Below are 26,979 nucleotides of genomic sequence, written 5' to 3'. Positions count from 1 at the left end.
GCGTGGTACTGAGCTAAGGCGGAAACACCAGGCATGGAATATCCAGGTTTCAGAATACTTTAATGTCCATTTCTTCAGTGGGTGCACTTTGAAATCATTAGAATTAACCATTTAAAAGGAGCAGAGCAAAAGAAATTCGGAAAATGCAGACAGGGAGTTCTTACTAATTTAATCTCAGATTCTAGGCATGGTTTGATTTTCGAAACAACCAATTGAAAATTGCTTACCTCAAAAATCTAGAAATCCCAGGGCAGACACATCTCTGGAAGCTACCAGTGACTACAGCCCACGCGGCAGGCGGCAGGCGGCCTGGGCTCTCCACGGCACGTGCAAATGTGCAGGGACGGGGCCCGCGGGAGGTCGGTGTCCGCAGAGCCAGGTGCAGGTGTGCTGTGATCTGGGGGACTTTTCGAGCCTTTTGGAGGTTTCTTAATTGATGATCTGCACGTGTTGGCGCTGAGTAAAATTCTGTGTGCTTGTTTATCACGTTTAGATATATAATTTGATCTGAGCTGGGACCAAGAACACAGCAATGGCAACTCAAAGCGACTATTTACACACATTCAATCTGAAGTATTGCTTCCTGCTCTAAGCCCCCAAGAGGCATGGCTGCCCAGGGGAGCGTGTCCAGCTCCTCTCTGCAGCACCGGAGGCCCCTGCCCAGGGACTGTCTGTCTCCAGCAACCACCGTGCAACAGCAGGGGCGTGGCAGTGCGGCTGCGGAGCTCTGGCTTCTGCGCCGAGGTATGCAGGGAACTGGGGAGGCCCAGAGAGCACAGCAGTGACGCCTGTGATCGAGGGAGGCCCGGGTGTTGTTACAGACAAGTTTTATACTCTGGGCGAGCTGTCCTCTGGCATCGGCTGGCTGCTATCTGCACGGCGCTGACCCTGACCACTGGGACTGCCGACAGTCTGCAGTTTCCGGGGCTCCCGGGGTTCCTGGGGCAGGGGGTGCTTTGCTAGGGGAGAAGCGTGTGTGGAGGCTCCCTGCAGAGCACAGAGTGAAACGGCAAAGGCCTCAGCTGCCACCCAGTCCAAGGAGCGACAATCTGGAGTGGGAGACAGGACAGGAGGACACTCAGACGCACGCCCTAACACTGATGGGAAAACCATCCTGACAGGCCCACGGCCCCTGCATACAAAGGAAGCATCAGGTAGTGTTTTTTAAGGGAAAAAAATCTGCGGTCTTTTATAAGAATACATTCTTGAGAAGCAAGAGGTATTGTCATGACCACCCTTTCCTCGGTCCTGGAAGACCGACCAAGCTGGTCGGAAACCTTCACTGCTGAGCACGCTCTCGACTGCGCAGCCGGGCCCTGACTGCGGCTGCCCGCTGGGTGGCCGTCCAGGTGTGTCCCCTGGAGAGGTGGCTGCTCAGGACCTGTGGTTGCTGTGCCAGAAGCAGCAGGTCCTGGATGGCCTTGGGAGGAGGAGCCCTGGTGGGGCTTCGGTGGGCATGGCACAGCGAGGACTGCCGTGTACGGAACACACGTGGGGCCTGCCAGCTGAGATGTGCGGTGGGGGAGGGGCTTGTCCTTAGTTAGTTAGCTCTCGAATGGCCTTGGGAGGAGGAGCGATGGTGGGGCTTCGGTGGGCATGGCACAGCGAGGACTGCCGTGTACGGAACACACGTGGGGCCTGCCAGCTGAGATGTGCGGTGGGGGAGGGGCTTGTCCTTAGTTAGTTAGCTCACGAGCCGCAGGCCAGTGTTGCCTGAAGACTGACCGCAGCGACAGCAGGCAACTCCAGCCCGAGTTAACCTGACTCACACTTCCAACTCAGCGTGGCCCAACGTGACAAGTGGGGTTAGCAGTGACAGCACAGAGTCACTTTCTTTAGGTTTCCTGCCCTCCCCCCAGCTCAGCACTTGGTCTGCATGCAGACTCTGTCCCTAAATGCAGTGCAAGAACGCCCTCTCCAGGGCCGGGACTAGCCACGAGATAAAAGCCTGCTCAGAGGCTCCGTGTAGTCCGAGTGCGGAGAGAGCGGAGGCGCTCGCGGCCTGCTCAGACCTGCGCAGCTGAGCAGGGTTCCACCCCAGGGGGAGAAGGGTGGCAGGAGCCCAGGCGAGCACAGCACACTGGTCATGGCTCTGGACCCGCTTGGCCCTCTCTTGGGGAAGGTGGCCCAAACACTGAGGAAGGCCTGGTCATGTTCTGCTGGGTCCTCTGCAGGCCGGGCCCTGAGCCCCCTTCTTCCATCAGAGCCACCCAGCACCTCCTCTCCGAAACAAGCTCGTTTCCTGACAAATAAATAAATAAATAAATGCAACCCTCAGACATTTATTTTGAGTTTCTCCCTGGACGAGTCAGCTCCCAAGACAATCACCTTTATTCCTAGTGGGAAGACCCCTTGGTGGAGGGGCAGGATGAACACGGCTTTGAGATTCCTGAGGCCTGGGCTCGGGACTGCCCGCTCAGCATCTGTGATCTCCGCCTGGCCTCCTGGGGGACCTGCAGCCGTGGCAGGAGGCCCAGGCACCCGGAATTGTGGAGAGGAGGGCTGGCTGGGCCGTGGCTGTCCTGGGCCCACGTCCCCCTCCCTCTCGTGAATTACTGGCACTTATATCAGGTGCATAAATGCAGGTGTGTGTGCGTGTGTGCTTACACAGAAGGTCGGGAACTGGGCAGCACTATTACATGTACAGAAAGAGAGAAACTCGAAAACGTCGTATCAGCCAAAAAGAAAAAAAAGAAGCATCTCATGAGAAAAAGCAATAAAAATGATATCTTAACACAGCTTTTGTTTTAAAAGTCAAATAATACCCAAAGCACTGATTCCCACCCGTGGCCTCCGTCCTAAACGCGAGGCCGAGGCCAACCTGAAGGCACTTGGTTCTCCTCCACGGGCTAAACGGACCCCGGGGCAGGTTTCCAGGGACAGGAGCAAAAGGAAAGAAGAAACGGATGGAAGTGAACCCTGAATAGAAGTTAGGGCAGAAGTGACCACGCAGGACCGGAGCCAGGATGGAGGCTGGGGGCCGAAGGCCAGCCGCTTGCAGACGTCACTGGGTTTCAGCGAGCTGAGCTGAGCGCGGGGCAGCCGCCGCCTCACACGCTCTTTGAGACATTGAGCTTGGTGAGTTCATCGGCTTCGTCCACCCCCGGCTCCTCGCAGCCGTTTCTCTCTGCGGCTTTGCCAAGTCGGCACCTCTCTTCGGTGCTGGCGGGCTCCCTCCAGGCTCTCTCAGAGGCCAGGTGAGCATCCTTGGCCTGAGTGCTGCTGGCGGAGCCCAGGGACACCTTGTCCGAGTACTGCCCGGCCAGCACCAGGCTGGCGATCTCGTCTGTGGGCGAGCGTCCGATGCTGCCGTCCACCTGCACGCGGATGTCGGGGGAGATGGACAGTTGGTGCTGCGGCACCACCCCATTGCCCGCGCACTTGGGGTAAAGGTAGGTCTTCATCTGGCCCTTCCCCTTGACGTTCACCGTCCCCCGGTAGTCGAAGTCATAGCCCATCTTGCTCAAGACGCGGAAGCTCTCCTCGCTCACCTGGATGCGGCACTCGACGCCGGTGGTGTCCATCCTGCTGGCGATGTTGACCGTGTCCCCCCAGATGTCGTACAGCAGCTTGGTGGTGCCGATGACGCCCGCCGTGAGGGGCCCGTGGTGGAAGCCCACTCTGAGCTTGAAGTTGAACCACAGCATGTTGTTGTTGAAGTCGTCCACCACGCGCATCATCTCCTTGGCGAACTCGAACAGGACCTGCAGGTGCTCCTGCGGGTGGCTGCCATCCTGGCGCTGCGCCGTGTTCAGCCCCGACGCCGCCATGTAGGTGGCCCCGATGGTCTTGATCTTCTCGATGCTGCTGTAGCCCGGCTTGCTCAGGAGCTCGTCGAAGTCCCCGATCAGCTCGTTGAGGACGCGGTAGCACTCCTTGCCGCCCTCGTAGTTCTCCTCGTAGAACTCGCTGAAGTTGACGATGCTGGCAAAGATCACGCCGCCGCTGTCGTGGTTCTTGGAGTAGGTCTGTGACACCTTCAGCTGCTCGGCCACGTGGTAGGGGATGATGTTCCTGAGCAGCCAGTCGGCCTGGTCCCTCATGCTCTGGATCTTGGTGCGGTGCAGGTCCGCCTCCACGTCCCCGTGGTAGTGAAGGCGGTAGCTGACCTCGAACTCGCGGTTCAGGAACCAGACCAGCAAGAGCAGCGGGAAGAAGACCAAGATCAGCTCCTGGCCGATGAGGGTGGCTGGTCTTCCGTCGGCCCGCAGCAACGAGCTGTCGCATGGACTCCTCCCGGAGCTGGAGAACGAGGAGAAAGGACAGCTTGTGAGTGCACCCCTGACGGAGCGCCACTGCGGCCCTGCCCCACCCCAGCCATGGGCACCGCCGCCTGCCTGCGGGTTCAGAGCAATGACCCAGGGCTGCAGCAATGACCCAGTGGCTTTGGCGCTCAGTTCTTTGATAAGCGTTGTGCAACTACCTCTTTTATTTATTTATATTTTGTCTTCCCCAGAAGTCTTTGACTTCTTTTCGAATCTTTATTTCCCCAGTGTTTTATTTTGAAACAACTGAACCTTATAGAAGTCAAAAGACTAGTAAGCTCAGCACTCACACGCCCTTCTCCGGAATTCAACACCTGGGACTGATTCGCCTCTCTGCCTTCTTTTCTCTCTCAGTACAAACGCAGGTGCACCCGCACACAGACACACGCCCACCCACGTACATGCACACACATGCACACTCTCCACTGAACATTTTGAAAGCTGCTGACCCTGGGGCACTCCGGTCCTAAATATTTCAGTCCTTCCCTCCTAACAAAAAGGACAGTTCCCTGCGGAGCACCATCATCACAGCCGAGAAACTTAACGTTCTCTGATATATTCGCCTCTTCAATTTCTTTTTTTTTTTTTCCCCTTTGGAGAGGTTTTTGCCATAGGGCGCATGCGCTCGCCAGACAGACAGAGAGAGACAGAGAGACAGAAAGTGAGAATCACCCCCCAGGGGGGATGGTCACACCGCAATCCCTTCTCCTCCATTCTCCTCTCAGGATCTTGGGCATGCACGCACACGCGCCTGGCGTGAGTTTTAAGCTACCGTGTCTGGGATGCGAACTGCAGTCGACTACATGGGAGTCCAGCGACATAGCCATTACGCTAACTGCTGGTCCCATCGCCTCTTCAATTTCTAATTCAACAGACTCGTAATTTTTTTAAAAAAGAATGATTTTATTTAACTTTATTCTTAGTCTTTTTTTTTTTTTTTGAGAGGTTTTCACTATAGGGCGCGTGCGCTCGCCACACAGAGAGACATAGAGACAGAAAGCAAGAAATCCCCCAGAGGGATGGTCACGCCACAATCCCTTCTCCTCCATTCTCCTCTCAGGAGCTTGGGCACGCACGCATACACGCCTGGCGTGAGTTTTAAGCCACCGGGTCCGAGACGTGAACCGCGATTGACTACGTGGGAGTCCAGCGACATAGCCATTACGCTAACTGCTGGTTCCCTTTAGTCATTTATTTTAATTTGACCAGAGAGGGACAAAGAGAGAGAGAGAAAGTGAGAAAGCAAGCTGCCAGGTCCGGGATTCGAACCACGGTCGGCCATGTGGAAGTCCAGCACCCTTAACTATCATGCCACCTGCCGGATCCCCAGACTAGCAATTTTACAAAAACGTTTATACGGACCGGTAGATGGTGTAATGGTTATGTTGTTAGACTCCACATAGCAAATTGTGGTTCAAGTCTCAGACCCCGCAGCTTGAAACTCACCCTGGCACATGTACATACGTGCCCAAGATCCCAAGAGGAGAATGGAGGAGAAAGGACTGTGGCATGGCCATCTCCCCAGGAGAGATTTCTCACTTTCTGTCTCCGCTTTCTCTCTCTCTGCCCTATAGCAAAAACCTCTCTCTAAAAAAATTATTAAAAAAACAAAAAACAGGGAACCAGCAGTTAGCGTAATGGCTATGTCGCTGGACTCCCACGTAGTCGACCGCGGTTCGTGTCTGGGACCTGGTGGCTTAAAACTCACGCCGGGCGCGTGTGCGTGCGTGCCCAAGATCCCGAGAGGAGAATGGAGGAGAAGGGATTGCGGCGTGACCATCCCCCCTGGGGGGTGATTTCTCGCTTTCTGTCTCTATGTCTCTCTCTGTCTGTCTGGCGAGCACACGCGCCCTACAGTGAAAATCTCTCCAAAGGAAAAAAAAAAAAAAACATTTGTAAGTTCTCTAATCCCTACCTATATAAAAGTTTCACAGAATACCACTCACGCTCTGGAGTTCTGTTTTGTCAAAATGATTTAAGACAACTTTAACATTTTTATTATTCATAATTGCTAAGACATGGAACCAACCCAAATGCCCACGAACAGAGGAATGGATTGCAAAAGTGTGGCACATATACTCTATGGACTACTACTCAGCCATAAAAAAAAACAAGACCCTGGCTTTTGACAAAAAGTGCATGAATATGGAAGATCTACTGCTGAGTGAAACAAGCCAGGCTGTGAAGGAGAGACATTGTATGTCTTTACTTAATATATACAGAGTGTCCACACTCTTCAGCCGAAACTGAATGACTAGAGGATATAGAAACATAGTAAATAGTTATAAATACCAGATACAGTGTACGAAGAAGGTGGGTGAAGGAGTAGAGTATGAAGAAGGACATTAAGTAGAAAAATAGAGAGGTGAGTCATTTATGGGACAAAGAAATGAGTTATTATCGATAGAAGGTAATTTTGTAGTACTGTTAGCTGGACTGGTGAGAAATGCGCATGTTGGAATATTCACTTTGCAAGCTAAGTAACGTGATTAAATGTGTAAGGTAAATTCAAATCAAATAATTAAAGGAAAAATATAATACAAAGGAATAATTGCTACTTTAACTTTTAAAGCAATAGATTAGTTTGACTATTTTTTTTATTTTGGAGAGGTTTTTGCTATAGGGCACATGCGCTCACCAGAAAGACAGAGAGAGACAGAGAGACAGAAAGCGAGAAATCACCCCCCAGGAGGGATGGACACACCTCAATCCCTTCTCCTCCATTCTCCTCATGGGATCTTGGCACGCACGCACACACGCCCAGCGTGAGTTTAAGCCACCCGGTCTGGTACTCGAATCGCAGTCAACTACATGGGAGTCTAGTGACATAGCCATTATGCTAACTGCTGGTCCCTAGTTTGACTATTTTTGAGTACTAAAAAAAAAATTTACAAAGGAATATAACATGGGCCAGCTGGTGGCATGGTGGTTAAAGTGGCTGAATCCCAATATGGCTGACTGTGAGGTTTGAGTCCCAGACCAGGTGACTTGAAAAACACATGGGTAGGAACCAGCAGTTAGAATAATGGCTATGTCGCTGGACTCCCATGTAGCGTGTGCGTGCGTGCCCAAGATCCCGAGAGGAGAGTGGAGGAGGAGGGACTGCGGCGTGGCCATCCCCCCTGGGGGGTGATTTCTCGCTTTCTGTCTCTCTGTCTCTCTCTGTCTGTATGGCGAGCGCACACACCCTATAGCAAAAACCTCTCAAAAACAAAAACAAAAACAAAAAAACACATGGGTGCAAATGTGTGCATGCTCCAAATCCTATTGGAGGAGAAAAGATTGCAGCATGACCATTCCCCATGGGAGGTGGGCTCTTATTCTCTCTCTTTCTCTCCAGTGAGTGCAAATGATCTCTGGCATTTTAAAAGTTAAAAGGACCGGGGTCAGCAGATGGTATGGTGGTTAAGGCGCTGGACTCTCATACAGCTGACCGTGGTTTGAGTCACATACCCAGCAGCTTGAAAATCACTCTGGCTGAGTGTGTGTGCACCCAAGATCCCAAAAGGAGAATGGAGGAGATGGGACTGCAGTGTGGCCATCCCCCACGTGGGTGATTTCTCACTTTCCCTCTCTCTCTGTCTCTCCACCAAGTGCACTCTCCCTATGGCAAAAAAACTCAAACAGTAAAAATGACAGAAAATAAGTGTCTTTCTTCAAGGTAACAATGTAGCAATTTTCCTGCATTGCAGTCTTCTAACGCATGGATGTGCCCGGATTTAACCAGACTCCTGCTGACAGACTACGCTGCTGTAAACGATGCTGCAGTGAATGTATTCCTGTACCCAGATCTTTCTGTCTGCCGAATTGCTGAGTCATTCTGAATATTGCATATTTCGAATTTCATTAGAATTTCCAAATTGGGGGCCAGCTCTGTGGTCTGATGGTGAAGGCAGCTAGATCCCACAAGGCTGACCATGCTGTTCAAGTTCTGCCCCAGTGGCTCGAGAAGCCCAAAACCCAGAAAGGAGGGAGAGATGGAGAAGGGATTGTGGCATGACCATTCTCCATGGGGGGTGTCTTCTCTCTCTCCTCTGTTTTTCTCTGGTGAGTGTATGGTCCTCTAGCAAAAAGGAAAGAGAGAGAGAGACAGAGGGGACAGAGAGTTCCAGATTAGCCTTGTAAGCGGCTGAATCAAGTCCTGTTGCCTTCGATACCGGAACCTCCATTCAGCGGGGCTGTTCTCCAGCTTGAGCACACTGCTAGAGAGCACCTGGGTCAGAGGGCCAGCTCGGGGCCAGCACTGTCTACTACACAGTTTGTTTTTAAAATATAACCTTCCATTTAAAAATACAACATAGAGGGAGAGAGATAACACCCCCCCAAATTGGGTGTGGTCACATCACATCTCTTTGGAATCGTGGGGAGGCACACGCGCCTGATGTGTTTTTCAGTTCTCCATGTTCGGGATTTGAACCACGTGGCTCACCCTGTACGACTGAGCTTTCCTAAGCACTAGGCCACTGGGCTGTCCGAGAAAGCTCAGTTCTTTAACCAAGGTGTTCAATAAGCTTTACTGTTATCTATGACTTAAGGATATTAAAAAATAATGAACCTGGGCCAGCCAGTGGTGTGGTGTTAAGGAGGCTGGATCCCACATGGCCAACTTCAAGGTTTGAGCCCCAGATCTGGTGGCTTCAAAAACACATGTGTGTGCATGTGTGCCCAAAATCCCAAGAGGAGGATGAAAGGAAAGGGACTGTGGCATGGCCATCCCTCAGGGGGAGGAGGGTGATTCCTCACTCCACCTCATCTCCTGTCTCTCCCCAGCAAGTACGGTAGCTCTATAGCAAAACTAAAATCATAATAATGATGAACCTGACCAAGGTGGCCACCACGGCTGCCTGTGGGGCACGTCACAAAAGCTCTGGCCTCGGAGTAGTATGCCTGGGCTCTGTCCTGGCTGAGCTGTGGAGTTCGGGAATCTGGTGAGCCATGCCGTCTTCTGGGGGCTCAATTTTCTACGCTGTGATGATGGAGTTCGACTAAGCCCCTTCCGGTCAAAGGTTCTGTGCAGAATGGAGCTTGGGGATTGGGGCAGGTTTCTGCCATTTCTTAGCAGGAACAGAGAGAGAGAGAGAGAGAGAGAGAGAGATAGATAGAAGCGAGGAAGCAAGCCACAGGTCCGGGCCTTGGTTCGCGGTGCCCAGGCCGCACCAACACGCAATTTATGCGGAATGCCTGATTTATTCTGCTGTCATTGAAACAGATGACAATATATATTAGGACTCTCTACTACTGAGCACAATAACTGTTTATTTTAGGTGACAAAACGGATTTGTCCAGGCCCTTATGCCCTCCAGTTGGCTTTTGCTATTATATGTTGTCATATTTTTGCCATAGGGCATGTGTGCTCACCAGAGAGAGACAGAGGAAAAGTGCCACGCCACGATCCCTTCTCCTCCATTCTCTTGGGACTTTGGGCACCCAGATGCGCCTGGCATGATTTTCAAGCCACCGGATCTGGGACTCGAACTGTGGTCAGATTTCCTATTCTAACACATATCCACAAAGGTGATAAATCTAAATAGCATTACAGTTTTCATCGTCTCTAGTATGTATATTCTAAATATTTCCGCTGTTAGAATTTTTTAAAAAGATTTTGCTGCGGGTCATGCACTCACTGGAGAGAGACAGAGAGGGAAAGTGAGGAAGCACACCTGTGGAGGATGGCCACGCCACAATCCCTTCTCCATATCTCCCTTTCCCAGGGATTTGGGCACACATGCACATATGCTTGGTGTCTCTCAAGCCACCGGATCTCAGACTCAAACTGCACAGCCAGCCATGTGGGATCCAACCACCTTAGCACCATGCCACCGGCTCCTGCAGCTCTTTAATATGTATAAAGAAATGCCTAGCTGTCGCTAGAGCACATACTTCATATAATTAACAAAAAGTGAAAATCTTAAATGTTTTCCTCTTTGCTCTATTTAGAAGAATTACTTTATTTAACTGTATTTATTTTTAATTTGACCAGAGCAGGTCAGAGAGAGGAAGAGAGAATGAGAAAGCAAGTCACTAGGTCCAGGACTCAAACCACGGTCAGCCATGTGGGAGTCCAGAGCCCTTAACCACCACGCCACCTGCTGGCCCCTCATGTCTTTTCCTTGGATCTTTTGATTGCAGGTAAAAGGGCTCAAACTGGATTAAGCATATGCGACAGAACAAGAAAGGGAATGGTAGGGCCTACGGCCTACGCAAGGCAGTGTGTCTCGGCTTCGGTGCTGCTGCCATCTGGGCCAGTTCATTCTTTATTGTGGGCAGTGGGGGATGTCTACAGCACCCCTGACCTCCGCTCTTTAGATGCCAGTAGCACCTCCCCACCCAGATGTGACAACCAAAAATGTCTCCATTGTCCAGCATTCTCCCCAGTTGAAAACCACCAATGTAACAAATGCTCATGTTGGAGGCAGCTTCGGGGGAGAGTGGACCCTCAGGGGCTCTCTGTCCCACCACCCATCCCTCTCCATCTCTACCCCTCACCCCTTTCCTCCATCCTGCTTCCCACTCAGACTTGGTGGCAGGATGGCTGCTACATGTCCCGCCAGCTTCACGCCCCAGGGAAGTGCTCTTCCCCAGAAACCCCTACAACTCTCAGGGTTGACTCTCTCTAACTGGCCCCACACGCCTGTCTCTGGCAGATCACAGCAACCTGGTAAATGCAGGACTCTGATTGGTCAGTGAAGGTTACGCAGCCCTGGAGTTCAGGCCAACCGGTGCAGACAGTGGTCCTCCCTGATCCAGGACGCCCAGTGGATGCCTGAAACTCGGGGGAGTATGAACCCTGTGTACTCTACGTTTTTCCACCCAGTAGCCTAGATGAGGGACAGGGAGTGCATATAAAATCAGTATGCCAGTCCTCCTGGTGAAGGGGTGATTCGTGTCCCAGGCTGTTTTCCATTTGATATTTTCAGACCGTAGTTGACCTGGGGTAACTGGAACCATGGAAAGTAAAGCCATGGGTAAGGGGCGCCGCCATACTAAGTCAAAATGAGGGGGTGGTGCCCACAGACCAGAGTAGGGCCATGCAGCCAGAGCAGGTCTCCACCGACAGGAGGCGTTTGCACCTGCTGCCCGAGAGGCAACGGCGAGTGCTCAGTCTTTTCTGTGGGCCAGCTTCTTCCTGGGGGCAGCCATCCCGGGCATCATCATGGCTTTCTTGGCCTGGTGTAAATTCCTCTTAATCCGCTGCCAGGTGGGTCTGCCCCACATGTCCCCAGGCTGGCCCTCCTCTCAGCGATTCCAAGCTTGCAGGATGCCAGGGCTGTACTTTTAATCTTGGTTTTAATTCCAGCTCATTCTCCTGGCTGTATCTCGGATTCGAACCACAGTCAGCCATGTGGGAGTCCAATGGCCCCAACCACCACACCACCTGCTGGCCCATCCTCTTTGCTCTATTTTAGCAGTTGCAAGATTTGAGTACAGGTACTATAATTTAATTAATCTATTATTGACAATTGAAGTTAAGAATTTTCAATATCATCAATCATTGTGATCAATGTTTTTGAATGTGCATCCTTTACCATGTGCTGAATTATTTCCTCAGCAGACAAGCAGAAATCAGGATCATCGGGTAAAAGGCTAAGAACATTTTTATGACTTTTAAAATAGACTGTCAAATCACTTTGCAAAACGATGATCACATTCTGAAAAGTAGTGAGACACGGAAGAAGGACTATGGGCTGGGAGTGAGTGAAGCCAGGGTCTAAGCACTGCCAGTGACTAGCTGTGGATAGGTTTCTCAACTTCTCTGAGCTTCAGTTTCCATATCTGGAAAATGGGGACAAAGTCACCTAATGTGTTAGGTTATTGTGAGGACTAAATAAACTTGTATTTTAAGTGCCTGGTAGCCAAAATAATAATAATAATAATAATAACCACCTGCAATTTGTGATGTACAACACCCTTGCCTGCACTAGAATTCACATTACAACTGTTTTCTAAAAAAAAAATTACCTATCTGGGACCAGCAGGTGGCATAATGGCTATGTCACTGGACTCCCATGTAGTCGGCCGTGGTTTCGACCGTAGTTCCAGTCCCAGACCCGGTGGCTTAAACTCACACCAGGTGAGTGTGCGTGCGTGCCCAAGATCCCGAGAGGAGAATGGAGGAAAAGGGATTGCGGCGTGGCCATCCCCCTTGGGGGGGTGATTTCTCGCTTTCTGTCTCTGTGTCTTTCTCTGTCTTTCTGGCGAGCACATGTGCCCTATAGCAAAAATCAAAAAAAATTTTTTTAATTACCTATCTAATTTTATTTATTATTTTTTTAAAGAATTATTTTATTGAAATTTTATTTATTTATTTATTTATTTTAATTTGACCAGAGAAGGACAGAGAGAGAGAGAAAGTGAGAATGCAAGCTGCCAGGCCCAGGACCCTAATCCAGGACTCCAACTGCAGTCGGCCATGTGGGAGTCCAGTGCCTTTAGTCACCACACCACCTGCTGGCCCCTATTATTATCATTTTTTAATGTGACCCGAGAGAGAGAGAAAAAGTGAGACAGCAAGCCAGCAGGTCTGGGACTCGAACGGTAGTTAGCCATGTGGGAGCCAGTGCCTCCAGTACCATGCCACCTGCTGGCCCCCCACATTACAGCTTTTTGAGAGGACAGTTCAAAAGACCTGGGACCAGCAGATGGTGCAGCAATTACGTCACCGGACTCTCACATGGCTGACCGTGGTTCGCGTCTCTCACCCGGTGGCTGGAAAACCATGCCGGGCCTGTGTGCGAGCGTGCCCAAGATCCCAGGAGGAGAATGCAGAAGGTGGGACTGTGGCGTGGCCATCTGCCCTGAGGCAAGTTCTCTCTCTCCCTCTCACTGTGTCCGTCTCTCTCTGGCAAGTGCACATGCCCTAAGGCCAAAAAAGAAAAAGACCAAAGGTTAGAGCGGACGGTGCCTTCGCGGCTCTGATGCTGGCTCCCTCCACACCCGCCTCTGCCCACGCCTCCTCTCCGGGGGTGGCTCTTCTGTCCTCAGTCAGGCCTTCCCGCCGTCTATGCTAGTCCCGCAAACGTTCCACCTGCCTCGATTTTCTTTCCCTTCCTCTCTAATTTGTCGGGCAGATTTTGTGGTCCTATTTATTATGAGTAAGATGGGAAAGTTACCTCAGCTTTAGAGGCTTGAAAAGGACACTTGTTCTGGATTTTATACAGTCTGGTTTTTATTTTTGGAAGGCAGCTGTGCTCACCATGATCCACCAATGCCACTTAATTTTTATTTTTGACTCTTCAATTTATTTAGGATTTATCTTGATGTTTGTAGTAAAGCACAGGACTAACACCATTTCAAATTTCTAGTCAGTTATTTTAAAAGATTTTAGGGAATAAAATAACTATTTTTCTTTGATTTGTAAAATTTCCTTTGTAACACACTAATGCCTACATAAAATTAAACCAACTCTAATATGTCTTATTAGCAATCTTATTTTCCCAATAAACTATTATAACTGTGACCTGTTACTGCCACAAGTACCTTATTCTCTACTTGCTTTTTGAAGAATGCAAACCATGCATTTTATTAAAGATTAAACTGTTTTCAGGAAGCTTCAAAATAAGCAGCAAAATAGTCACTCATTTATTCAGTTGCAGACACAGTACTAAAAGCTTACCTGAAATTCTGTACTGCATCGAGGGGAGACATTACTATGGAACTGAAATTAAGATGCAGAGAGATACGATTAAAAGATTAAGGAAGACATCATACAAAGCCACCCGAGAGGGATTCCAACGAACTTTGTTTTTTTTATTGTTTTTGGACACACTGGGCGTCGCTATAACTGTGTGCCCCCCTTCTTTCATGCCTGCACTTCCTCTCTGGGGCACCTCTCGGAAGAGAAGAGCCCCTCCCCTTTCACAAAAGTTGGGTTTATGTTTTGTGGACCAACCCCACCCTCCCTGGTCAGGCCTGGAAGTGAGGCGGGCCGGGCAGGCTCAGAGGGTCTTGGGTGTGTGCAGTGCTGGGTCAAGGGAGGGTCCGTTGCCAGCCCTACCGAGGATCTGTGCCTCAAATTCTGGATAAAGGGCAAGTGTGGCCCCCAGGCCGCGGGTCTTGAGATCCACAAGGAAAGTGCCAGAGGCGTGACCACGCCACACAAGCCGGTGAGGTATCTGGGGTGCGTCTAGTGGGCCCGAAGGCTCAGTGCTGCACCTCAGGGCCCGCTGAGAGCCTGAGGACAACACCACCAGAACACAAGTAGCCTTGCTGTGCTTGAAGGGAGGCAGCTGCTCGTCAGGGCCCCGTTTCAATCGTAATTTGCAGAGAACATCATATCACTATTATTTTATTAAGTAGGCTGAGGGAGGACACTCGTTCTGTCATGTCCGCCATCTTAACACCTGGGGACACATTATAACCGTTACCCTCAACACTGCGCACACCGCGATGCACTGACCATTTTGAGGTTTTGGTTAAAGCTGTGCTCCTCAGCAACAGCAATGCCCTTTGGGGACCTCAGAAACTCTGGGTCCCTCTGGCTATCACGATCACAGAGGAAGCCGTGACAATGTTCTGCACGGCGCCATGAAGCACCCACGTCACTCCCTACCTGCCCACCTAGATCCTTCGCCATTGCCAGTGGCTGGCTCTTCATGACACGCTGACAGTGAAACATTTTTATAAGCAGTTTTTAAAAGGTCCAATATTTAGGGACCAGCCGTTAGCGTAATGGCTATGTCGCTGGATTCCCATGTAGTAGACCGCGGTTCAAGTCCCGGACCCGGTGGCTTAAACTCACGCCGGGCGCATGTGTGTGAGTGCCCAAGATCACGAGAGGAGAATGAAGGAGAAGGGATTGCGGCGTGCCCATCCCCCCGGGGGGGGGTGATTTCTCGCTTTGTTTCTCTTCTGTCTGTCTGGCGAGCGCATGCGACCTATAGTGAAAACCTCTCCCCAAAAAAAGTCCAATATTTAGGAGAAAATTACATAAATGGATGCTTACTGAGTTTAAGCTACCATGAAATATCTGAGTAAATCACTCATGTGTGTATGCTGCCGTCCAAGGTGTTACTGCATTTTTAACTACGTATTTGGGCCCGGGACACCAGCAAGGTCAAGACCACCCCAGGGCCTCGTCTCCTCTGTTCAACGACCTGCAACCCGTTCGGGTACGCGCACCCACACCAGTGCGGCTAGAATCAGCTTCCTGTTCATTGCCACGTCTGTGTACACCTTTGCTCTTTCACATCCTTTTGTCCTGCATGAAATCACTGCAGGTGTCACTTTCTCAGACCCCGCTTACTCGTCAGCGGTAAGCTCAGGTGTGTGGGTACTGCGCTGTCTGCTGGGGACGGTCACTCGAGGAAGCGTCCGCTCGAACGTGTAGCGCGTCACTGACTTTATGCACCTTTCTCTCGCACAGCAAGGCCGTTCCCGACTGTCAGCATTGCGTGTGTTGGAAGCCATTCCAGGTCACCATGGTCAACACCACTGTGGAGGGGTCAGTACCAACGTGTAGGTGCAGCTAAGCCCAAGGCGACTTGGGCAAGGGGGCCTCACGGTCAGGGGCCCCCAGCCAGCGGTGCTGACACGTACCTGTCGGGGCACAGGGAGATGTACAGCAGGAGCAGCGGCCCGGCCCCCACGACGGTGGCGAGGGACGACCTCATCCAGGAGCTGAGCTGGCAGAAGTTGCAGTAGTGCACGACGGCCACCAGCACGGCGGAGCCCGTGAACACCGTGACCTGAGAGAGGAGCGGGTGCTAGCGGGCGCCCCACCGCCGGCCGCCACGCCTGCCTGGCCCCCAGACTACAGCCTCGCCCACGCGCTCTGCTCGGTTTTGTCTCAGAAGGGCACAGGTACCGCCAAGCTGCTCATGGGCTGCGCTAACCCCTGGCCTGGCAGCGAGCGGTTCCAGGACCCACCATGGCTGGGTTTGTTACCCAGGGCTTCACGTCCGAGTCCCAGGGCTACTTCTCCAGGGGTGTGGCAATGCCACGTGTGCTGGTGGGAAGGTGGGGGAGGCTGCCCCAGTTGCGGACTAACACAGAGTAGTCAGTTACCTGCAACGCTTCCTTCCCGCACCCGCCCGGCGCCCCTGAAAGGCACTGAGGTGCAATGCAGCAGGCACGCTCGCCTGCCCCGAAGCGCAGCCCAGGCGCACTCACTTCCAAATGTAATTGCCCACCACAGCTCTCCCAGGTCAGCAGCGGCTGACCCAGGTACGCCCACGCTCATGCCAATCCTCAGACTGGCACGTTATTGGAAATGCGGAACAGGTGTTTCTTGCAAGGCATGACTTGAGGGAGGCCAAGCAAAGAGGCACATGTCCACCGGGCTCGTCCTAGCATGGCCAGTGAGGGCCTGAGCGCCCAGACAGGCCTGCACCGAGTCACCTCTAACAGGCAGGCCATGGAGCAGCAGAGCTCGCACCCCTATGAGCGCTGTACTGAAGTCGTTATCCCAAGTAACAAGCCTTAGAGAGCGAGCGGGAGGGAGGGAGTCCAGAAGACAGAAATAAAACAGCCTTTACTCACATGCACGTTTCTCTCAAACTCGGAGGTGACGTGAGAGTAGACTGCGAGGGCGGGCAGTGACACCAGCACGGCCCCGATGCAGTGGCGTGGGAGCCAGCCGGCCACCCACTCCAGCAGGCGCTTCGTGCAAGCCATCACGTCTTCCAGGAAAAACACCATCCTGTGAGGGGGCAGGGGGTCAGTGGGACCAGCCAGGACCTGGGCTCATCCTCTCAGGAATCTGGGGGCCGGGCTTGCTGGGTGCGGTGGAGCCCTGATTCCCTCGCTTTTGGCAGAAGCGAGTAAACGGGACTCACTCCACTCTTCGGCCCTCAGTCAGGGTCCCTCGTGCACTCTAATGGGAAGTGCTAGCGAAGAGCCCAGCACAGGCCTCTGTGGGCCTCACAGAGCACCCAGGGAGAGCCACAGCCGCAAGGAAGGTCTGGCTGTCTGGGGCTGCCACTCTCGGTCACCGGCTCCCACTGCTCCCGACCAGGGCAGCTCTGGGGTTTGGGAAGGCTTTGGGCTGCACCACAATGGCGGGTGCTGCTGACACCTGGTGGGGCCCAGGGACCGGACACCCTGCCACATGCATGCGAGTGCTACCCAGGGAGGTCATGCCCTGTGCTCCACACCACTGCCACGTGGTGAACACCAGGGCGGGAAACCTGCCAGCACTCTCAGCCTGGAGCCTTGCTGTGCTTCGTAGAGAAGCAGAAGTGTGCTGGGGCGTGTTCACACACTGGTCTTCCAGGAACACACCTCTGGTGCGAACAAGATTATTTTTCATTTTGTTTGGAGCACGACCAAGAGTCATTTGGTGTTTTGGAATGACTGGGCTTAGCCCATGGTGCCCGAGCCAGCCACCCACATGCCCATCGCTCTCCCAGGGATCCCACCATGGAGACAGACGGCTGCCTGCTTCTGAGTCCTGGCACATGAGGGGCCACTGTGGATTCCATTCTGAGTGACTTTCACCCCCACCCACGTGACAGCAATGGCAGTTTACAGGTTCCCTTTGCAGCTGTGTCTGGGGGCTACTCTTCAGGAGAGTGAGGCTGACATTTTAACATATTTTTAATAAAGCAGAGTGGCCGAGTGTACAGGCTGCAGGCATTCCTAGGGAGGAAGAGTAGGTCTGGGCCAAGCAAGGGGACCCTGTGATGGGAGGGGCAGGGAGCAGGATGGAGGAGAGGGTCCTGGGCCCTCCTAGGGAGGGAGACCATGTGTCTGGGGAAGCAGGCCTTCCCTCCGGCCTGCTGGCCAGGAGTCACCACTGTGACCCGGCAGCACATGGACCGCACATGCCCAGCATCCGAGCTGCCGCCCAGCATACCTCAGCCCACACACGCTTAGGCCAGCTAGGCTGTGACAAGGAGATGCTGGCTCTCCAGCCACGTCCGTAGCTACTCACATGCCCTCTGACCCTTCTAGGTCCCCGTCGGTGCTGGCTTCCTACTATTTAAAGGGTAATGGAGGCCTGGGGGTATTTCTGAGAGTAACCATGAATGTGCGCAAAGGCAGAGCAGAGGCTCTGTGAGGGGGAGCGGAGGAGACCGGTCCCCAAGGAGAAGGCGAGACAGGGAGTCCCTGGAGATGGTCCTGAGATGGCAGAGCTCCCAGGACGAGACCACTGTTCTCGCCCGCCTGGGGCCGGCATGGAGGAGCCCTGGAGGCGGTGCAGAGCCATGCTCCATTCTAGATTAGGCAGTGAGGCCTTGGGCCGGCCAACGAGAAGCCATGGAACTGGCTTCCCTGGGACTTTCAAAGGGGTCGTCCTGTCCTTGTGGAGCCGTCCGAGTTCTGGACACCCCAGCCTGTCGCCCAGGGCCTCGAGCACCCCTCGGTCCCAAGCCCTCGGTCCCGCTGTGGTCTCTGCGGCCCAGAGGCTCGTGTCCTGCTGACCCAAACATTAGCTTTCTCTTTCACAGCCTGTGCTTTCAGCGTCACCTGGAAAGACACGGTCTAGTCCGAGCTCGAGCTCGCGAGATCTCTAGTGAAGTGGGTCCCGCCTTGGCCATTGGCCAGTCTGGGAGGGGGATGCCGTGATGCAGGAGAGGGAGGGGAGGAAATGAGGCCTGTCACCTGCAGGAAGCAGAGGGACGCCTGGCTTAGGTCCATGGTCCATCCTTCCTGCTGCAGTCAGACCTCTGGCCATAAACCGTTGAGCCAGAAGAGGGAGCTACCAGCTAAGGGCTGGAAGCCCGCCCAGCCACGCTCACCTGATGGACACGGCCAGGGACAGCAGCTCCAGCAGCAAGGCCGCCCCGAAGACGGCCAGCGCGGCGGGCGGGGGAGGCGTGGCGGTGGCCCCGTACTTCAGGAAGCAGGTGACAGACAGGATGAGGAATACCGTTGTGGACAGGAACACGTCCAGGAGGGAGCTGAAGGTGGCACTGGCGAAAGTCTTCACAGGAGAGTTCTTCACGACCTGTGTGAGCGAGGAGAAGAGGAAGAGAGGCTGCTCCGGGGCCTGGGGTGCAGCTAGAGGGGACCCACAGCGACCTGCCCATGTTCGCCTGCTCCCGAGCAGCCCAAGTGACAGCTTCTACTGGGCCCGTCCCTCCCTCTCTCTCAGAAATGGTCTGAATTTGACCGTCAGTGCAGGAGCCAGGGTCGTGGGGATGGTGCCAGGGCCCAGAGAGACCCTACCTCCCTCAAGCGAATCCCTGAGACCTCCCTGCCTCACTGACCCACAATGTCAGATGGTTGCTGGCCCCACCTGGGCCGCTGTCTGTCACAAGAGTTGACACTGTCTGCCCTCCAGAGCCAACAGGCTTGGTCTCGTCCCGGTCCTGCTTGGAGCTGCTGTCGCCTTCCCGTGGGACAGCCACCTCCTCGGACTCTGGCCAGGTCCCTCCAGCTCACCCTTCACCATCTCTCCTGCTGGGGCTTCCCAGAGGAAGCCTGGCCCATTCTCTTCCGGGCGCATACTCCCTCGGCGGCCACAGCAGCTCTGCGAGGCTACACAGGCCCTCGGCCCTGCGAGTGTCAGGTGGCCACACCGTCTGCCTAGCCTGGCAGTGGGCCACACTCGCCCTGCAGCCCTCTCTGCTCTAGGGTTTCAGACCCAGGACAGTGCTCTCCCCTAGGTGAGCGTGGACTAGCCCCGTCCCGTCACCACTTGTGCCAGCCAGGTTGAAGCCCGGCTCCACCTCAGCTAGCCGGGGCACCCTGTGTGTCACTAAGCTGCCCACGCTGCAGTCTCAGGTCTGAGACAGCACCTGCCCCTGGACATGGGCATCTGTGCCCCAGCCGAGGAGCCCTGCATGGCCAGAGCATTGTGAGTGCCCAGTGCAGGCCGGCTTCGGGCCCCCTCACCCCTGTGTGGGTCAGAGCAGGCCTCAGCCCCACCCTGCATCTCGGCAGCAGCTTCTGGGCTATTGAGTCACCTCCTGTCTCGTCCACTCTCAGTCACCTTCCACAGCTTGGCTGTGTGATCCTCATAAAACAACCTGGGGACCAGCAGATGGCATGATAGTTATGTTGTTGGACTCCCACATAGTTGACCGCAAGTCCTAGACCCAGTGGCTCAAGATTCACACTGGGATCGTGTGCGTGCATGCATGTGTGCCCACGTGCATGCGTGCCCAAAATCCCAAGAGGAGAATGGAAGAAAAGGGGTTGTGGCATGGCCATACCTTTTAGGGGAGTGATTTCTCACTTTCTGTCTCTATCTGTGTCTCTGGTGAGCAAACATGCCCTATAGCAAAAACCTCTCTCTAAACAAAACAAAACAAAACAAAACCACAATCTGCTGGTACCATCCCCTCTCCAGATCCTTCAATAGCTCCCTCTGGCCTTTGGCACATCTGTGGAGTGGGAAGCCGTAATCTAACATGCCTGCCTCCTGCCATGCCCAACACCAACCCCCTCTAGCCCCCCATGGGAGCTCCTGCAACTCTCAGGTTTGTGGGTGCTGGTCTCCAGAAAGTTCCTTCTCCTTCATTCAGTTATTCCTGTCCTCCCTTAGAGCTCCTGTCTCTGAGCCCCAGAATGGGGGCAGTGCCTTTCTGTGCTCACAGGGCTCACCCAGCCCGCGGCCCTGGGCTACCACTTCTGTCCCTTCACTGCTCCCAGTCAGTGTGGCGCCGTTCCTGCACCCCGCACCGGGACAACCTGGGCAGGGCACAGCAGATGCTCCGGGACCTGCAGTGCCTAGAGGGACAGAGGGGGAGTGCCTTCTGTTTGGGAGGCTCGGTGGCACAGGGTGGTAGTGGCTGAGGCACCTGGCCCTGAAGTCAGACAGCTGCTGTCCAACCCTCGCTGTGAGCTCTTGCCACCAGCCTAGCCTGGCTTGGCCTTGACTTTCTCACGGGTCAGCGGGAAGCATGGGTCCCTTAAAGGGTGGCCGTGAGGACTGTGAGCTGAAGTCTGCCTTACTCGCTACCAGCAGCCGACTCACAAGTCCATTCCAGGGACCTTAAGGATTGTTAAGGGGCAGTCAGGAGCCTGAGAGGTGAAGGAAGGTGGCACCTCCTATCCCAGAGGCGTGAGCAGGCCTGGCTGGTTCTCCGTGGGCCCTCGAGAGCCGAGGCAGGGCCTAGCGTGAGCCCGGCAGGTCCTGGATGCCCAGTGGAATCTGAATGGAAGCGCTTTGGCTCTGTGTGGGGAGGGGCAGGCATGTGTCACTTGGAAACACTCAGAGTGGTTAGGACGGGCTCCAGAGGAATGAACACCAGCAATCCAGCTGCTTAAAAGTTAAACCAGCCTTGGGGCTTGTGGGTAACATGGTGGTTAAGGTGCTGGACTCCCACATGACCAACCATGGTTTGAGTCCTGGACATGGTGGCTTACTTTCTCACTTTCCCTCTCTCTTTCTGGTCAAATTAAAAATAATAAAAATGAATCATTTTTAAAAATTAAAAAAAGAAGAAGTTAAACCAGCCACAAGGTTCTTGTATGGATCCCTTTCAATACACCCTGCTGAGCACTGCAGACATGGGGAGTGTGCTGAATGCTGGGACCGAGTGAAGAACAGTCTAGGGCCTGCCCAGGCGGCTGAGTATCAAGGGAGCGACCCAGCAAAGCCTGCAAAGTAGGGGACACGCAAAGAAGAAAAAGTGTAAAGAGGAAGTAAAATCAGCCTGGGGGTTGGGACAAGTTTTGGAAAGAATGACGTTTGAGCTGAGAGTGCAAGGATGATAGAAGTGAAGGGGGTAAAGGCGGCAGGGAACGTGGGCCAGACTTTTATGGAGAAATGAAGGCCTCTTGAACCCCAGGGCCCATTGCAGGGAACAGGAAGAAGACAAGGCATAGGTGGAGAAGTCTCCCTCCAGAACCCTGGATAGGTATGGTCAGGGCACCCATCCAGGCCTGGGGACGGCCACACAGGCCTGGAGACACCAGCTAGAGAGGAGAGTCGGACGATGACAGGGCTGAGGTTAAGACAAAGAACCTCAGACTTGTTTGTTGTTTTCTTCCTTCCAAAGCTAAATTCACATATGGTTGCAACTAAAGGCTTACAGCTTGCAGGAAATCAATATTAGCCTTCACTCTAGTCACTCACTAAAGCGCAAAGCTAACAGTGAACCACTCCATGAGAACAATACGTTTGTTTAGTAAAATCACAAAGAAAAACACACCTCTTCCTGATAGCTGGTCCTGTAGGATCGCTCCAGCTCCTGATCCAGGAAGTTCAGGCTGAACTGGTTAATGGGCGGCTTAAAAAAGTAGTCTTTCATCAGGCTAGAAAACACAGCAAATGCAGTCGGTCAGCACCCAGCACATCATGTCGATTATCGGAGGATCGCCACTAGCTACTCAATGCCATCCATTAGGCACGTCATAAAAGCTGCATCTCTGTCGTCACCACGGCACAGACGCTGCTCAACTGTCCCCTTTAAAAACATAGCTGGAAAGGCCTTTGTATTTTCAAAAATAGTCACATTTTAGGTTCCACCTCCATTAAGGAATGACTGTTCGCTCTCATTATAACATATGCCCTTAGAACCTTGCTTTGGAAAACATACTCCTAACGCCCAGATTAGAAGACGGTGAAGGTGGGTTTCATTCTGTGAAATGATCTTTTCTGAAGAACCCGCAGATCCCAGAACTGAGACTCTTATTGCTTTGGAGGCTTCAAATGAAAACATACTTCAGAACCAGCTGCCCCATCATTTGGTGTATGACAGTAATTGCCACCGTAAAAGCTAACAGGTTGTTATCGCAAAATTGTGTTTGTAGTTAGTGCAATTTTGGCACTATTGTCACATATGCAGATTGCACGTGAAACCTGAAACATGATAAAGCTCAATGATTTTAATAGCAGAGAACTCAAACCTGCTTTACATGGACTCTTTCGTTCTTTCATCAATTGCCAGCAAACAGGAATACCCTTTTCACACTGCAGAGAATCACTACAGATTTAAGGGAATGTAACACGATTTCAGAAGGCAAATACAGCTGTGAAGTGGAGTCTCTTTCCCCATACAGTAGTGATTATAACTAAATCAGATTGGGGCCAGCAGGTGGTGTGGTGGTTAAGGTGCTGGGTTCCAACATGGCCGACTTCAGTTTAAGTCCCAGACCCAGCAGCTTAAAAGTCACATCGAAGAAATAGATAGGTAAATAAATAATTTTTTTGTTGTTGTTAAAAAAAAAAAAAAACCCTACATCACGTTAGGCCCAGCTGTGGTGGTGCACACTGCTGAGACACTGTGCCCCGCAGACTGGCATGACATGTAGTTCAGTTCCTGGTCCCGGTCCCACCTAGAGTCACAGCGTATGTACCCTGGATCCCAGGGACTTGGGAGGCCGAGGCAGGAGGTTTGCAAGCTCGAGGCTGGCCATAGCAAGACCCTGTCTATTAATGAAAAGAATGAGGCACGGTGGTACACCTCTGTAGTCCCAACTGAGAGGCTGAGGCCAGAGGGTCCTGCCACAGAGCGACCTCATCTTAAAAGAAAATAAAAAAGAATTAAATCAGATAAAACCTATAAAGTACCCAGCACCTGCCTGACCCGCAGCAGGGCTCGCCACAGAGAAACTCTCCTTTCTCGCACAGAGGACGCTCTGCTCTGTGACAAGTGTGCAGTGACTTATTACAGTCTGAGACCAGGAAGAGAGGATATGCTGTCCATGACAGTGAGCACCTGTCCTCCCTCACTCAGGAGGCATGAACAGAGGCAGACGACAGAGCAGCTGTGCGGAGGGTATGCCATGGCCACGTCTGAGTCCAGGCGGCAGGACCGACTCTGCAGTCAGCCCGACTGTTCTACGCTCACACTGGGAGATTCCACTTCTGGGGACGGGGCACACTTCCTCTTGGACCAGTCTCATAGACAACAACATAAACTGGACATGATGTAACACGAACCCCTGAGGCATGTGGGGCACAGTGGTTGATGCAACTGGACCCACGCGGGAAAGGTCCTGGGCTTGTGCCCCCGACCCTCCCTGAGCACGCTGAGGGTGGGCACACACATGCCCCAGGATCCAGGCTGGCTAGACCCATTAGGGACACCCGTCTCTTTGTCAATGTCTCTCTCTTTTGTGGAGGAAATAAACTTTAAAGAATACAAAAACAAAACCACCCAGAAAACCCTTCAAGGATGCTGGAGTGTGACCCGTGCAGGTAAAGGGGGGTGTTGCTTCTTCCTGGCATTCGGAAACACTTCAGGTGATTTTTCCATTTTACTTCTTTTTGCCTGACAACAACCATTAATACCATATGCAGGGTGTCTAAAACTCAGACACAAATGTCACAGTATTTTATCTTTTAAAACCATAAAGTAGTACTTAGGGTAACCACAGATGGGTATCCTGGTGTAAATCTCAGAAGGGAGAGAACCAGAAGGGGAGCCCTAAACTTTGTGTTTAAATCTGCTCAAACTTCCGGCTAACCCTTCACGTATGCATGTGTTTGGCAGACTCCATGCAGACCAGTTAAGGCTAAGAGAGAACCTATGTCCACCTCAAGGGAGACACAGTTAGAAGTAGAGAATTTAGATCAGTGAACTGACTGCTGGAATAAACACGCAAAAAAATGGACACTTTTGTTCCAGTCACAACAATGTGTGCCGGATGCTGCTGTGGGGCAGGCTGAAGCCACATGGGAGGCCAGGGTTAGTCCTTGGCCCACCCTAAAAAAACCGGGCATGGTACTGCACACACAGGGTCCCGGCTGCTTGGAAGCTGAGGCAGGAGAATTGCAACATGGTAAGACTCTGCTCTCAAATAAAATACCACACACACATACACACACACAAATCCCACAAAAATGCTAAGAGACTATGACAGAATTCAAAGTTTCACAGCATCATACACAATGTCCACAATATAATCAAAAACAGCTAGACACACAACGAAATAGGAAAACATGACACTCAAAACAAAGCAATCAATAGAGACCAATCTGACATCACGGACGAGCTGGAATTAGAAGTCGGGGTTTAGAGCGTGTAGGTGCAATGCATGTGACGAATTCAGCATAAGGAACAAGAAGAGGGCGGTGGGTCTATGCGGTAGTAGGATTTCTTCATTTAAAGCGAAGTAATATGGTATCAATTCCAAAAAGACATAAAAATTTAAGAATGTATATAACTCCTAGGGCAATTACTAAAGAAAACGGATGCCAAGAGGTGTGGCTAAAAGGTCAATGAATACATAGAATTAAAAGACAGAGGCTGTCAGATGGGTAGGAAAGTAAGAGCCATGAAAACACATTTCAAATATAAAAACGCAGACTAGATGTAAGTCAGGAGAAAAGAAATATGATATAGAATACAAACAGTAAGCAGAAGGTTAGAGTGAGTATATTCATATCAGATGAGACAGTCTTCATGACAGGTAAGACCACCAAGGAGAAAGAGAGGCACTTCAAAGTGATAGAAGGGATCAGTTCATTAGAACTGTATGACACTTACAAATGTGTATGCACCTAAAGAAGAACTCCGAAATACTTGCGAAGAAACACTGTCAGTGTTAAAGAGAGACACAGACAGTTTCACAATTAGAGTTGGAGATGTTAAACACTCTTCTCGTAAAATTGAAAGAACAATAATAGATTTTAAAAAAACAGCAAATAATAAGCAAAGAGACAGGTGATGTACCAGCCTCTTGGACCTGATCGATGTTTCTCGGTCACACATTCTACAATTGCGGAACATACGTTATTTTTTTAGTGGGCATGGTTATGTTCACTAAAATAGACTCCATGTGGGGCCAAAAACAGGCCCAATTAATGTAAAGGGACTGAAATCGCAGGGTGTTCTTAAACCACAACACTGAATTATACACTAACAGCTAACATCTCTAAATATCATCCCTTACTAAAAGGACCCGGGGCTCCTAAAGAAACCCCTGAGCTGGATAGGCGAGGTATAAAATGAGCACGGGACATCTTGTGTTAGAAAGGACAGCCTAAAGGGGGCTCCCACTGGCCAGGTTCAGGGCAATTAAAGAATCCAGATACAATAAGGATAGTGATCAACTTTAGCCCATGAAATAAAACAGGACTGCGCGAGCTGGGCTGGCAGCAGATGGACACACAGGTAAGTAGTGACTGCAGAGGGTCCTTCCTTACTAGCACCAAGCACCGCAGGACAAAGGTGCAGGGCGTGCTGGGCTTGGGAAGTCACCATCTGGAAGCACCAAACCAAACCGAAGTCACCCATGGATATTAACCCTGGGGAAGGGTGAGGAGGACGGGGGTGTAAGTCTCCTCCCACAGGCTGCTTACTTGTTATAGCAAGAAGTCACGGCCTCAGACTGGAGAAGTGAGCTACCCTGCCTGGAGACGATCACAGCGAACACCACTACCGAGGACCAAACCGGTGTGTGTGCTCTGGACAGGCCGCCCGGGAAGGCAAGCATGTCTGTAGTACCTGGCCAGGGAGGCAGAACCTGGATTTACTCGCAAGGAGATACTTACAACCCAACTTCAGGAATATGTTTAAAAAGGACTGGCCTACGGTTTTCCAAAGTGTCACCATCATGAAAAACAAAGCACAGCTGAGGACATGCCCAGCTTTAAAAAGACTGAAGAGGCATGCCAGCTGAGTGAGGCAGCACGGATCCCAGACTGGACCCTGGACCGGAGGGAAAGTCTCTCAAGGACATAGCAGAGCCAATGACAAGAGAGCCGGCAAAATCCCCTACCAATGCTAAGTTTCCTGAATGTGATGATTATGATGGTGTAAAATGACATCCTTGTTTTAAAGAAATACAGGATGAAGAGATAAGGAACAAGACATAGCCGACCTGCTATCGAATGGTTCATAAAAAATGCATTTCTTAGAAAGATGGGGGGAAGAGC

The 26,979-nt window shown here is 52.0% G+C and overlaps 1 protein-coding gene across 3 annotated transcripts in view; it reads right to left on the bottom strand.

The window, feature by feature from the left end:
- Positions 1 to 2,262: 2,262 nt before the first annotated feature.
- Positions 2,263 to 26,979, bottom strand: part of ADCY9 (adenylate cyclase 9) — a 141,598-nt gene continuing 116,881 nt past the window's right edge. For 2 of the 3 annotated variants that reach the window (XM_027773156.1, XM_006140748.3), the window contains exons 5-10: positions 22,307 to 22,409; positions 18,944 to 19,152; positions 16,743 to 16,902; positions 15,801 to 15,949; positions 13,879 to 13,920; positions 2,263 to 4,242 (exon numbers count right to left, since the gene is read on the bottom strand). In XM_027773156.1, the coding sequence (XP_027628957.1) occupies positions 3,051 to 4,242; positions 13,879 to 13,920; positions 15,801 to 15,949; positions 16,743 to 16,902; positions 18,944 to 19,152; positions 22,307 to 22,409 (1,855 nt within the window). In that variant the 3' untranslated portion in view covers positions 2,263 to 3,050. The remainder of the gene's footprint in view (positions 4,243 to 13,878; positions 13,921 to 15,800; positions 15,950 to 16,742; positions 16,903 to 18,943; positions 19,153 to 22,306; positions 22,410 to 26,979) is intronic. The other variant, XM_027773165.1, reaches the window with a different exon arrangement.

The sequence above is a fragment of the Tupaia chinensis genome, unplaced genomic scaffold (assembly GCF_000334495.1).
Source record: "Tupaia chinensis unplaced genomic scaffold, TupChi_1.0 Scaffold000042_2, whole genome shotgun sequence".
NCBI classification, from domain to species: Eukaryota; Metazoa; Chordata; class Mammalia; order Scandentia; family Tupaiidae; genus Tupaia; species Tupaia belangeri.
Note: the sequence above shows the minus strand (reverse complement) of the source record. Positions and strands in the feature narration are given on the sequence as shown.